This window comes from Polyodon spathula, chromosome 10 (assembly GCF_017654505.1).
Source record: "Polyodon spathula isolate WHYD16114869_AA chromosome 10, ASM1765450v1, whole genome shotgun sequence".
NCBI lineage: Eukaryota > Metazoa > Chordata > Actinopteri > Acipenseriformes > Polyodontidae > Polyodon > Polyodon spathula.
The window spans coordinates 35,093,971-35,106,532 of record NC_054543.1 but is presented as its reverse complement, the minus strand read 5'-3'; the positions used below and the strand labels follow the sequence as shown (position 1 = coordinate 35,106,532).

The following is a 12,562-nucleotide window of genomic DNA, read 5'->3' as shown; positions in this document are numbered from 1 at the left end:
ATTTTCTGCAATGAAAAGGAGTAAGATTTGTATTTACTGTCTTCAATTTGGACACCCAAAAATCAACTATTGTGTGCTGAAACTGCTAAAAACATAAATCACCTTTGTTAACATTGGTGTTAGTGTTTTTTTTTTTCAATTTTTATTGGGGGGTTTTTAAAACACCCCCATAGGTAAACTGAAACCCCAGCCATAGGATGCAGATTTTTAAAAATGTTTGACTTTTTGAAACTTAATCTTACATATGACTTCAGTCATTTTTTGTGAACAGTAAGCATAGATTGCCAGCGTCTGATTTGTCACTGGCTGAAAAACTAAATACAGTAGGTTTTTGTTTAAAATAAGCACAAAAAAAAAATAGAACCTCGACATATATGGTTTCCATTACTTTATCAGGTATGTCAGCTTAACTACAGTTCTATTCTGTGGCATTTCAACAAGCAGAAAGGTGATCCCCATTGCCCAGAGGGACAGATATCAGCCACATTTTATATGATAACTTTGAAAATATGTCTTTGATCTGCCGAAGGTTATTCTTGCAAAGTTTCTTTGCTTAGGCAAGACATTGGGAAAAAAAAAACAAACAAAACAAAACAAAAAACCCTGATGACTCGCATTACAATACAGGTAGTGAAAAGTACTGAGCGACATGTATATGTGTGTGTATGTGTCAGTGTTTGACTTATGTAATGTTTCCTACCCCAGACTGAACTAAGCTAGTCTATTAAATTGAGCTTTTGAGAAGTATTTTAGGAAGCCACAGATTTACAATATCTCAGCTGAATTTGCTACTTATTTACTAAGTGGTTTACCAGATGTAAACAACAAATACGATAGCAACAGTGCAATAACGAACGGCCAGCTTTTGAGCTTGGTGTCATTAGGTACTACAATATATGTAGTGCTTTTACTAAGTACTGTAAACTTGCATTCCGTGGAGATAAATGCATTGTAAGTTGCACAGTGTTATTTGGGGCTGAACAGGTTTTAATTTAAAAACGGTACAAAGCCATAATATATAACATATATATATATATATATATAATATATGGGTATATATATATATATATATACACACACATACGGTATACATGTATACGGTACTAATTCCATGCATAACCAGAAAGAAAGGTCAAATTATATGATGGTTGAGAGACGAGTAAACAAACTCAAAACAGAGGCGTGATCTCCGAAGAACTTGTTAAACACTCCTCTCCCATGTTCATAATGCTGTATGCTATTGTTGCTCACTGTCGTTCAATGCAGGCTATACAGATAGAAAAGGTGGACATGTTTATTGATTAATTCCAAGCTTATGAGCCCCAATACTGTAGAAAGATTGCCCTGGAATAATAATGTATTCCCACATCCAGGCAAGACATCTGGTAATACTTTGATAAAGAGGGTAGCACAGTCTACACTGTAATATGGGTTCACTGACTGCTCCTGCCAACTGATATGTATCCAGTGCAATGGCAGCATATTGACTTTGGATTTTATCCCTGGTTTTATTTATGTTTCTTGTGGTTTAATTGCCAATTATTAAAATAATCTCCAGGGAAAGTTGATTCTAGGATATAGTTCAACAAATTAAGATTAAATATGACCAAAAATGTACCAAATTAAGAACAATATTAAATAAGAACAAAAATAGTTCAAGTGAAAAGCTACTGTTGTTTCTGGATTAATTTCCCAATGTACTTTAAGATATTTATGTGCTGTTATTAAAAGGAATCCAAGCCAGATTTATGTTAAGGTGTAATAAAATCAAATACCAGATAGTGAGTACACTAAACAAAAATGTATTCTGTTGCCCATTGCCTGATTAGCTTCACTTGCTTGATAACATGTACATGTGCACATGGTACAACACTTTTGAAAATGTCTGCTGCATTATATATTATATATATATATATATATATATATATATATATATATATATATATATATATATATATATATATACACACACACACACACACACACACACACACACACACACTATTCTTAAGCAGTGCTATGAAGCCAAACCCAGAAAATACTGAATATATATTTCTAATGACATGTTGCTTTTGTGCTTCATCTATAATTATGCTACAAATCTTTTTGCATGTTGTTGATTATAGGATTTGTCATATTCTCAACACATAGTATGATTTTTGGTAATGTATTCCCTGACCAGTGTTGTTAAGGCAATGTTGCATATCTTATTAAGTATATACAAAATGTTAAACATTAGTAACATTATAACTGCAATGTGTAAATTTATTTCTATACTGTTACTGTTCAGTACCATTGTCATTTCTGTTAAGTGTTTCATTAAAAGGCTACAGAATTTGTTTATACGTGCTGTACCCTGCCATGCTATGTTAAATGTACTGCAGATAACAAATATATAGGAATTTTAGTAAATGATCTTTTAACAGCAATTTCCTTCTAACCCCTGTGAAATTAAAAGGTTAGATCTCTATGTGTGTCCTTTTCATTTTATTAAGCCTGTTTTGCAATCAATGAACAAGGTTTTCTAGTCAAAATAAAAAAAAAATAGTCAATTACATTCATATATTTAGCGAAACGCAAGATTTTTCTAGAACATAAGTCTGCAAACCAAAATGAACAAGTCATGAAATGCAGTTATTTTTGCATCTGATTATTAAAACAATAGAAATTGGAAATACATTGGAATTATTCACGAACAAATATGTATGCTTTATATGCTTTAATTAATTCCAGGGTGTTTAATACAAGCGTGTTGAACTGAAACAGAAGGCAATGTTAATTGGATAACAACAGTTCTGTACAATTGACTACAATAATAAAGGAATCAAATCTAATGTAATAATAAAGCATGGTGGTTTTTATCCTTGAAGTCATTACACCCAGTCTTCCATCATCAAACTTGTCAAAAACTGTCCTTTTGTTTCACAGTGTTTGCTTACAAGTGTGTTACTCCGCTTTACTAAATCTCACAAACTGAAATTCCACTTAGTTAAATATTGCACTGTAAGACTGAATGAGCGCAGACACTGCTGAGCTATTATGTACCTGGTTAATTCTCCTCTAGCCACAGTTCCAATTCTGTGCATATTTGCCCATTCAATAAATATCCAACATCATTCTTCAGGGTATCATTGTAAAGGGGCATCAGATATAAATTTAACCACATATTTCACTCATTTTTCTGCAAAGCCAGTTTCCACGCTGTGTAGAGTGTGCAGTATTTTTTTTTTCGTGCAAAAGAATTAAAAAAAAAAAAGCCCCAAAAAACCCCCAAAACAACAACTAAGATTCATAGTCAACATTAGAACAAAAACGTGCAATAGTGCAATTTCTTCTTTGCTGCTTCAAGAATGCCATTCTCAATGTTTCATCCATTGCATTGTTGCATTTAGTGACGACTTTGTTTTGTGTTGGTTTTGCCAGAGGCTGATTCACTCTTTCCCCTTCCTGGGTTGCGAAGTTTCTGATCCCAGCGCTGGTAAAAACAAATTCCAACCTTTTTCTTATTATATAGCTCAATAAACACGACTTTCTTAATACAACTAGGGCAACACATTCATATGTGTTTTTACATATTTGTAAATTACTGGTTATATCTTTAACAGGAAATGTTTTGGGGTTTCCTCCACTTTCTATTTTATTTTTAATAGTCAGAAAAATGAAGAGTAAACTTTACTGGAGGAAAAGTTTAGTAAATGTGTCCCGTTCACTTTAAACTATAACAGAGAAAAACTGTGGATTTATTATGTATAGAATACTCATGTTTTTTACCTTCACTTTTTTACCAAGACGGTCCTTCCACTTCTCAGCAATAGAACCTTCAACCAAGAGTAACCTGAAAAAAAAAAATCATGTACCTGTTTTAGGCGCTGATCAATTAATTATTTTATCTTGAATGTGTAGACTCAGGTTCCTGATAAATAGAGATTTAAGAAAAACAAACTGCAAGCAACTTGAGATTGCTTCTGGATTTGTACCTGGATTGTTCCTCACTCTCGTAGCCCATGATGATATACTCCTCATTGGCATTTAGTGGCGGGCATAAGCAACCTGAGCTGGAGTAGAGTGTCACTATGTCTCGGGGAATATTCACAAGGGAGGACTTGAGGATCTCCTTAACCTCAACTACTGCACTCACATCATGGCATCTGCTTCTCACTTCCTTCACTTTTGCTCGAATGACTGTAAAAAAGAAACAGAAACTTTTTAAACAATTAGACTGATAACAGCAGGTCTATATGCCAACATAATAAAACCTGCATTAAAATGTGGCAAGAGTGTAGGCTAAGAAAATGCTGGGTAAATATTTGGTTTCTACAAGCAATATCATCTGTCTGATTGAACAATCATGAAACACATAACTGACCAAATGAACCATAACCCCTTATATTATATATATATATATATATACTTATATATATATATATATATATAATATATATATATATATATATATATATGCCGGCATGCAAAGATGTCAACAATTACTTGTACCTGATAATAAATGGAATTAAATAAACAAAGTTGTAAAATACAATTACATAAAAATATTCTGCTGACATTTTTTTATGACATTTTATTATACAGAACACATAAAGCCAAAATAGGAAAAAGAAAGAAAACAAACTGCTTGTCAGATGGATCACTTGGATTCCTGGATCCCAAACACACATCTCTAGTTTGATCATATAACATGCTTGTATTAGATACAATCTCAACTCACCATAATTGTAATTGTTCCGTATGTACGTCTTTTGATTAGGTTTAATTGGCTTACACTTGCAGCGTTCTAAGAAATTAAATGGAAACAGACATTCAGAACAGATGACAGCAATACCCTAAAAGGTTAAAAAACACAAATTGTGGATTTTTTTTTATTTTTTTATTAAGATTAACATCTGTTTAATTAAAATAACTGACTTAAATATATTAAAAAGGAAGTCAAGGGATAATTGTATTGTCTTGTACTCACTAAAACAAAAAAAACAGCCCCTAGTAATATTAAAACTGTGATATAAAATGTTTAAATAACTCAAAAAGCAAAGTATCTAAATGAAATGGGATGTTTGTGTTTTATTTTACAAAAAAAAATAAAAATAAAAATGGTGTAAACTTAATGCAATGGTAAATGGGTCGTGACTACGGCCAAAACTATGTTATTCTTAGTAAATGATTGAAAACAAAACCTCAAACACATTCTGTGTTCATTTAGAAATTTATTTTTGTTATATATACTTTATATACAAATGATCGTTCACTTTCTCTCTCTCTCTCTCTCTCTCTCTCTCTCTCTCTCTCTCTCTCTCTCTCTCTCTCTCTCTCTCTCTAATAACAGCAGCATAACCCTAAACACCATAAGCACATTGTGTAAGGAGGTTGAAAAAGAAAAATAATTACCCGTGTTAGTGCCTCTGCAGTTACCATTGTGAGAGTCCATTGGGAAATCTGGCATTGATTCTTAATTGATTTAAAACAGCATAAGGTTAGTACAAGTCATTGCCTAACCACTAATAAACACTGCCCCCATGGCTACCTCATAACGTAAACAGTGATATCAGTTGTGTTCAATTGTTTCTGTAATTATGCATTGTACTAGTGAACTAACACTGCTGAACCACTGACAATATTCTTCATATATATATATATATATATATATATATATATATATATATATATATATATATATATATATATATCATTAGAAGAATACAACAGTTGCTGACTGGTTTAAGAACTGTCTTACTTCATTAATAAAGTTTACCCTTTTAAATGGCTACTGTACTTGGAGTCTAAACCATTTTTCATTTGCCTTAATTGGTGCAGGTATTGAGGAAATATTGTTATATTTAAATGTACATCTGTAATTACAATTAAAAATTCACACCTTATAACAACTGAATTATTGCATTCAGTGTTACATTTGATCAGACATCTGTCTGGATGCTTTTCAATATGTCCACTTTTTGAATTTTCAAGGAGTTCGGTAGCGGTATACTGGCACTAATATAATTCACTAAAACAGTGCATCTATCTTAACTTACCTGGTGCTTCTGCCGTTACTATTGCCTCCGGTGAGATGCATACCCCTCGGTCATAAACGGGTAGATCCTCGCAGGCAAGACTTTCCGGCCATGTGTGATTGTATCGCTTCATGACAGGTTCGCAGCCACTTTTGGCCCTTTCGCAGACCGACTTGCACGGTTTTATTGGATCATGCTGGAAATCTATGGTGCAGATCGGTGCATACATAGCGCATAGAAAGAAAAGCAGATCCAGACTGCATTTTGTCCCTAGCAAGCCCTCGAACTGCTCGATTGCGAGGATAGCATTCGCCTGAGTGCTATGGTGTAGATGGTTCGGCATTTTTGTCATGTTCCAAGGCATCGACCTGCACATCGGGATCCTGATCGATTCACATGCAGCTCCATGAGCGCTGGGCATCGCAACCATACACATAACGGCGAGTAATGAGACAATCACTTCACTGGAAAACATTGTTTTTAAATGTCCCCCACAAAGTGTTACTATAAAAAAGAAAGAATAAATAAATAAACCTAAAAAATAATAATAATACAAATAATACTAATCATCTGATCGATTTAATAATAATTCTGGCTGATTAGCTATACCTGTTAAATAATTCCGAAGCGCAAATCCAAAAAAAAAAAAAATATATATATATCTATCTATCTCTTTTTTAGGCTAAGATCGATGTTAAATATTAAATATGTTCTCCTTAAAACTATAAAATATTTTGTATCACAAAACAAAAACAAAACAAAAAAAAAAAAAAAAAAGAAAGAAAATCAAATCCTAAAATCACTAAGTTTTAACCAAAAGGTCCATGCTTATATTCGTTCTTGGTTTTGCATCTGCAGTTTGTGGAGCTGTGGAAGTTTATGGCAGCAACAGCAGTGGTTGTTGAATGAGTTCTCTTTCTCAGATCCAGGTCTTTTTCAGTCGGCAAATCCCTTTTCCTAACAAGACAGACCCTCCTCCTTATTTCCAGAGCCTTAATGCTGATATCGGCCGAAGGATGCACTCCATTTCCTCCCTTCCAAGTGTGTTAACAACAGGAGGACCTCATTCTGAAGCAGGGTTACTCTTGTAACCCTTTAAGATGAGGTAGATCCTCAGGTGCTAAATTGTAAGATTCTAAGATAGTTGCAGCTTTTATTTTGCGTTCCATAATGTATATTCTTAAAACGTTACAAATGAAAATATTTAATTAAAAAAATATATTTTTTTTTAATGTATGTAAGTTATATTTTAAATACGTTATAATTTAAATAATTCAGCCGCGCTACGACAATGATTAATATATTATACCCGTTTCACGGTCGGTGCGTTTAATGAGTGTTAATGTTTTTTTTTTCATAAGAAAACTACGTTCATTAGGTATGTACCCCTCCCCCACGACTGTATGAAAAAGAGTGGTATACTGGCAAATAGCAACCCTTTTCTGATTCCAAGCGAAGTTAATTTAAAGAAGAAATTCAAAAGCAGGTTCTTGCGATATAATAATATTCTTGTATGATCTACAAACTTTCCTAACAACTGATACTTTATAAATTTTTTAATTGAACTTTGTTGAATTTTATTAACATTGGAGTTTACACTACGCACGTACAACCACCTGGACAAAAAAAAAATGCGTGCAAAACCTGAAAAAAAAAAACAAAAAAAAAAAAAAAACAACACAAACAAACCTGCAATCCATAAAAGTCAACCTTTAGTGTGCTTAACTATTTATCAGAACTAGGTGCTCAAGTACCTTAGACACATTTCAAATTTTAAAGACCTGACAACACACTTTCTCCAAACTATAATATTAGTCACTTTATTTCACACAAGTGCATGTTTTTGGAAAGCAATTTCTCCTAATGTACAAAGTGAAGTTTGAGGAGCTACAATTATATTTCCCACCTGTGTGAGCAGCTGACTGTTAGGGAAGATTAAAAAAAAACTGTTTTTTGAACCAACTACAATCCAAATGAAACTGCCCACAGTTGTGCATTAACAAGAAGTCTCATTTGGGTAAAGAAAAAACAAACACTACTTATTGCTTCTAAATGGCTTTCAGATAAATACAGTTCTGTGATGGAATGCAAAGTATATTCTGTAATAGGAGGTTGTTACCTTCCAACTGTAGTTGGGTCCACAAGCCATAGAAAAGAGCAGGTGGAACCAGCAGTTTCAAGAGATTATATTTAGCCATTGCTACATAACTGCATGATATAAAATAACCACCAGACAGATTTATTTTAAAATGGAAAGGAATGACATCTCTGATAGAATGGCTTGTAAAGACCAATAGAGGAGTAGAGGTATTTATAAAGTGTGTACTGTTTACTTTCTCAATTATATGTTTTGTTTGGTGTGTTATACACATGATCAAACTTGGCATAGAAAATCATATAATACTCTTGTCCACCTATTATCAAGCCAGTATCTCATCATGTTTGGTCTCTGTCATCCAGAAACTAAAGTCACACAACCGCTGAAATAGAAATGTAACCATTACTGTATGAGTATTTATCTCTTAAAGATCCAAAACCTGAATAAGATATATCAAAGCTGCTTGCAGAGCCTGTGACGCAGTCATGGCCCGCCCCTGATGTAATAAAAATACTGCGCTCACAGAACTCTGCGTCATTTTTCCTTCAAGCCTGCTGCAATCATGGACGCAGCGACCTTGTTGGTTAATGATTACATTTCTATTTCAGGGAACCAGGGTTATGATAATAACTTAATGTTCCCTTTCAAGTATGAAATGTAATCATTACCGGATGGCTGAGAGTACCAAAGCGGTCGCAAGGGCAAGATTGCAGAACAATTGAATGCGAAGCTGGGAGGCTGCCTTGTGCATTACCATATGGAACCCCAGTAACAAGTAGATAGGGCTAAAAAACTGAGGGAGATTCACCTTTATCCCTGTGTTGTAAGGGTCGACTGGAAAGCCGTCTTTAACACTTGTTCCAAATCCAGGGTTTTGAAGATTCATGACATTCAGTCTGTAGAATCTAGTAAAGGTATGTGGAGTAGCCCACACCACTGCATTGCATATGTACTTTACAGATGCAGTCTGAAATAAAGTCCATGAAGTTGCCATACCCCTGGTTGAATGAGCTTTTCTGCAGAGGGCAAGTTGACCAGCTCATAGGCAGTCCTGACAGTCTGTTATCCATTTGAATAGACTCTACTTAGACAGGGATTGACCATTGGATTTAGGACCACAGAGGACAAAAAATAGTTTGTCCGGTCAATGTAGTATGCCAGGGCTCGAATTGGGCAGAGTGTATGGAGCTGTCACTCGCTGTCAGACTGTAAAGGAGATGGACAGAAAGCACACTCAAAGTGGATATAAAAGCAGGGCTGATTTCTGTTCTCTGGGATCAGTAACCCACCCACCTGTGTGTCTGTGCTGTGTGGGGACTCAGCGATATGAGAGCAGCTGAAGGCTCGTCCTCAAAAATCTTGAAAAGGTCACTTGAAAGGAAAAAAGCACGGAGGTCTGTGAGCACATTACTTTTATGCCCTCAGGGGCAGACCTTTGATATCTTATTCAGGTTTTGGGTCTTTAAGAGTTAAATACCCATAGAATAATGACTACATTTCTTATTTGAAAGGGAACCAAACACCATTTAAGCCCCAGGTCAAAGTGAAGGGTTGAGCTAGATTACATTTTTGCCCAATGTATTGTTGTATTTGTATGAGGTACTACACGTTGACTTTGCAGCTAAAACCTTTCGGAAGAAAGGACGATTCAAAATAATGCAGCAGCATACATTACTTTTTAACTACTGCAAGTTTTAATAAATGTGCTTTCGTCATTTGTCATGGATAAACTATTTGTTTTAGATCAAAGGACTTGAAAATGATCAATTTTCAAGTGATTTACGTAACCTTATTGAAACACAATAATAAAAATGGAACTTCTAAAGGTTAGTAGCAGACCCAGTTTTTCAAATTAGAGCTTTAGTTTGAAAACACATTTAAAAAAAAAAAAAAAAAAGTGTGTAGATACACATACCATTTCAACAGCAAGACACAAACATTTTTGTTTGCCCCTCATGTAAAAATAAGATCTGTTAACAGCAAAGAGGCTACTGTACAACATGGTAACATGCAGCATTTACAACCAGGTAAGAGTACACTCTAGTTTAACACTTATTTTGTGTGATTATGCAGGACTTAGGTTTTGTTACTAAATTGCAGTTTAAAAGTAATTATAATCCCTCATACTGTATAATGAAAATTATCTGAGTTTAGAACTGGTGTGTGTGGTTACAATATTCTATTGATCAAAAATAATAAGCCTCACTTTTTCCCTCAGGTGGAGAAAAGCTTTTATAGTCAGTCTCTCTCTCTTTTTTTTTTTTTCCAAACCTATTTACAGCAAATATGTCTCCCAGTGCCAAGTTCACACCCTTTTTAAGATAAAGATCATAACTTATTTGGGCAGTTTCCTTTATCAACCAGTCATAATAAAAGCAAACTTTAGCTTTAGATTTATAAATCAAGTTTATCTAAATTCTACAACAAACACAATAGACAAAATAGTGTGACAGCATGTTAGACGTTTAATATGCTTAGAAATGGTAAGTGGAACAGATTTAAATAGTCAAGCCTTTCCTAAGTGTGTTTAAAGTTGCTTAAGGGGTGACTAACGCAGTGTAGCATATAAACCTAGCATTGCTGCCATTTCTATTCCACTGTGTTTTGACAAACAGAGAAGCCTATTATGACTGATGAACACACAGAAGCCCTTTTTCCTATCATACAAAACGTTACTAATGTGTACATACAGACATCTCCAAGAATTGGAGCTCTTTACAATGTCTAGACTCAGAATTGTTGAGAACCAAGATCTTCGTGGTGCTGATCAAAGACTGGACCATCTGGCCAGCTTTCAGAGTAACTGAGCCGCCCCAGTACTCAATGCCAATTTGCACGACGATAAAAAGAGACTCTGTGTCTTTCACTCATTCATAAGACTGTTTGATAGAATTGTTTCAACAATATTCTCACTAGCTCAAATCTTTTGGACTCGTTCCTTTGGGGATGCTTTTGGCTCCAGGTGTCACTGGTGTTATGATACATGACAAATCATCCAGACCATGACCTATTTCAATAATATTTTTAGAAGACATAGACATGTCCCAGCTAATTTAAGTGCATGACACTGAATATTGCACCAGGTAACGCTCTTTGTGATTGATTGGAAAGACACTTTTTTAACCATGCAGCAGCTCATTCATAGCCAGTTGTGGTATAATGTAATATAGTCTACATGTTGATCAGCTTTTACACTAATCATCAGACCTCTTTATGAAAAATGAGCTATTGGAAGCGAGTTTAAATATGATGTACAAATTCACACACAAACGCACACAAAATAAATAAATACATTAAATCGCTAAAGAAAAAAGAAAAAAAAAATCTAAAAACTTACGGGATATAACCTAATGTTTATTTTGTTATGGAAGTTACACTGGAGTTTCAAAAATTTAAAACATATAAAAAAGTAGTTAAGGGATAGCAATTTATCAACATTCGATAAATATGTAATAATGTTTATCATACCATACAGAAGGGTACAACAATGGTGATGTTAATGCCAACAAGGCTCCATGAAAGTTAGTAAAAAAAATTATACTATGCTTTGTACAAACAACATGTTGCTTAGAATATTTTGTAGTTAACTACAATTCTGCCCAACCTTGAACAAAATGAGATTTTATATAGTGTCATAATTTGGCAAATATTTCAAAAAAATAAGAAAAAAAAAAAGTGTAAAAAAAAAAAAATTAGAATCCACAAAAAAATGCACATTATAACCCACACAGATCAAAGCTAGAACAACCATCTAAAATAATCACTATTTATCATTTAAGCATAGGTATCAATAAACAAGCAACATATTTTGCATGACTGAAGATACTTAAAATCCAACCAAGAAATCAGTTTAATTAGTGTTTTCTAACACAGGTCCTTTTCAAAAATGGTTGTAGTAGTGTCACTAATCCTTATCAACCAAGCTTATAGATTACTATAATCATTATAGGAAACAACCGGTCACTAATACATCGTTATGAAAAAGTGATCTGATTTCACAAAATCCCTTAAGACTACAATGTAAAACAACCTCACAGTTATGTTATTACCAAAGCAATGATTATTCTGATCATGCCTTGGCTCCAATTTAATGATATTTATGCTGAAGATGTGACACTTTGCTTGTAGACGGCATGGTATGCATTCCTCAGCAGGACGTAGGGGAAGCAGGACTCCAACAGGTCCATTGTAAGAAAAGGAGACTCTTGCACAATCTGTAAAAAATAAAAGAAAAAAGAAAAATGCCAAGAACCTGTCAAAACAACGACTGCACACAAAGTGACACTGACTAATCTATTCCATACAGCTTCTATGTTATCAGAGCCATACAGTACCACAGTAAACGTGCCTGTTTGATAAGAATGAAAAAGGCAAAGTTAACATAAACTGCACTGCATGCCCTTTTAATGATGTAGTATTTGTCCTACCACAAAGCTTGTGCAAA

General features: G+C 34.1%; 2 protein-coding genes across 3 annotated transcripts in view; both read right to left on the bottom strand.

The window, feature by feature from the left end:
* Positions 1-2,470: 2,470 nt before the first annotated feature.
* LOC121322188 (secreted frizzled-related protein 3-like) lies at positions 2,471-6,719 on the bottom strand. Of its 2 annotated transcripts, XM_041261778.1 has the most exons (7): positions 6,630-6,719; positions 6,042-6,524; positions 5,398-5,457; positions 4,724-4,789; positions 3,978-4,182; positions 3,772-3,835; positions 2,471-3,475 (listed from the first exon to the last, which is right to left on the bottom strand). In XM_041261778.1, exons 2-7 carry the CDS (start codon positions 6,493-6,495, stop codon positions 3,389-3,391), a joined length of 936 nt encoding a protein of 311 aa, XP_041117712.1. In that variant the 5' UTR covers positions 6,496-6,524; positions 6,630-6,719; the 3' UTR covers positions 2,471-3,388. The 2 variants fall into 2 exon arrangements, with proteins under 2 accessions (XP_041117712.1, XP_041117713.1); XM_041261779.1 differs by lacking the exon at positions 6,630-6,719 and having other exon boundaries at positions 6,042-6,580.
* Positions 6,720-11,451: 4,732 nt separating this feature from the next.
* The window catches only part of LOC121322189 (nck-associated protein 1-like), a 54,558-nt gene continuing 53,447 nt past the window's right edge, over positions 11,452-12,562 (bottom strand). Inside the window, 1 exon segment of the mRNA XM_041261780.1 lies at positions 11,452-12,332. Coding sequence (XP_041117714.1) covers positions 12,216-12,332 — 117 coding nt within the window. The 3' untranslated portion in view covers positions 11,452-12,215.

Excerpts from the sequence above, each read along its gene's own strand:
- LOC121322188 (XM_041261778.1), bottom strand. The coding sequence starts at position 6,495 with ATGTTTTCCAGTGAAGTGATTGTCTCATTACTCGCCGTTATGTGTATG. Across the intron at positions 4,790-5,397 it reads CTGCAGAGGCACTAACACGG|AACGCTGCAAGTGTAAGCCA; the intron begins GTAATTATTTTT and ends TTAATTTCTTAG. Across the intron at positions 3,476-3,771 it reads GTCTTGGTAAAAAAGTGAAG|CGCTGGGATCAGAAACTTCG; the intron begins GTAAAAAACATG and ends TGTTTTTACCAG.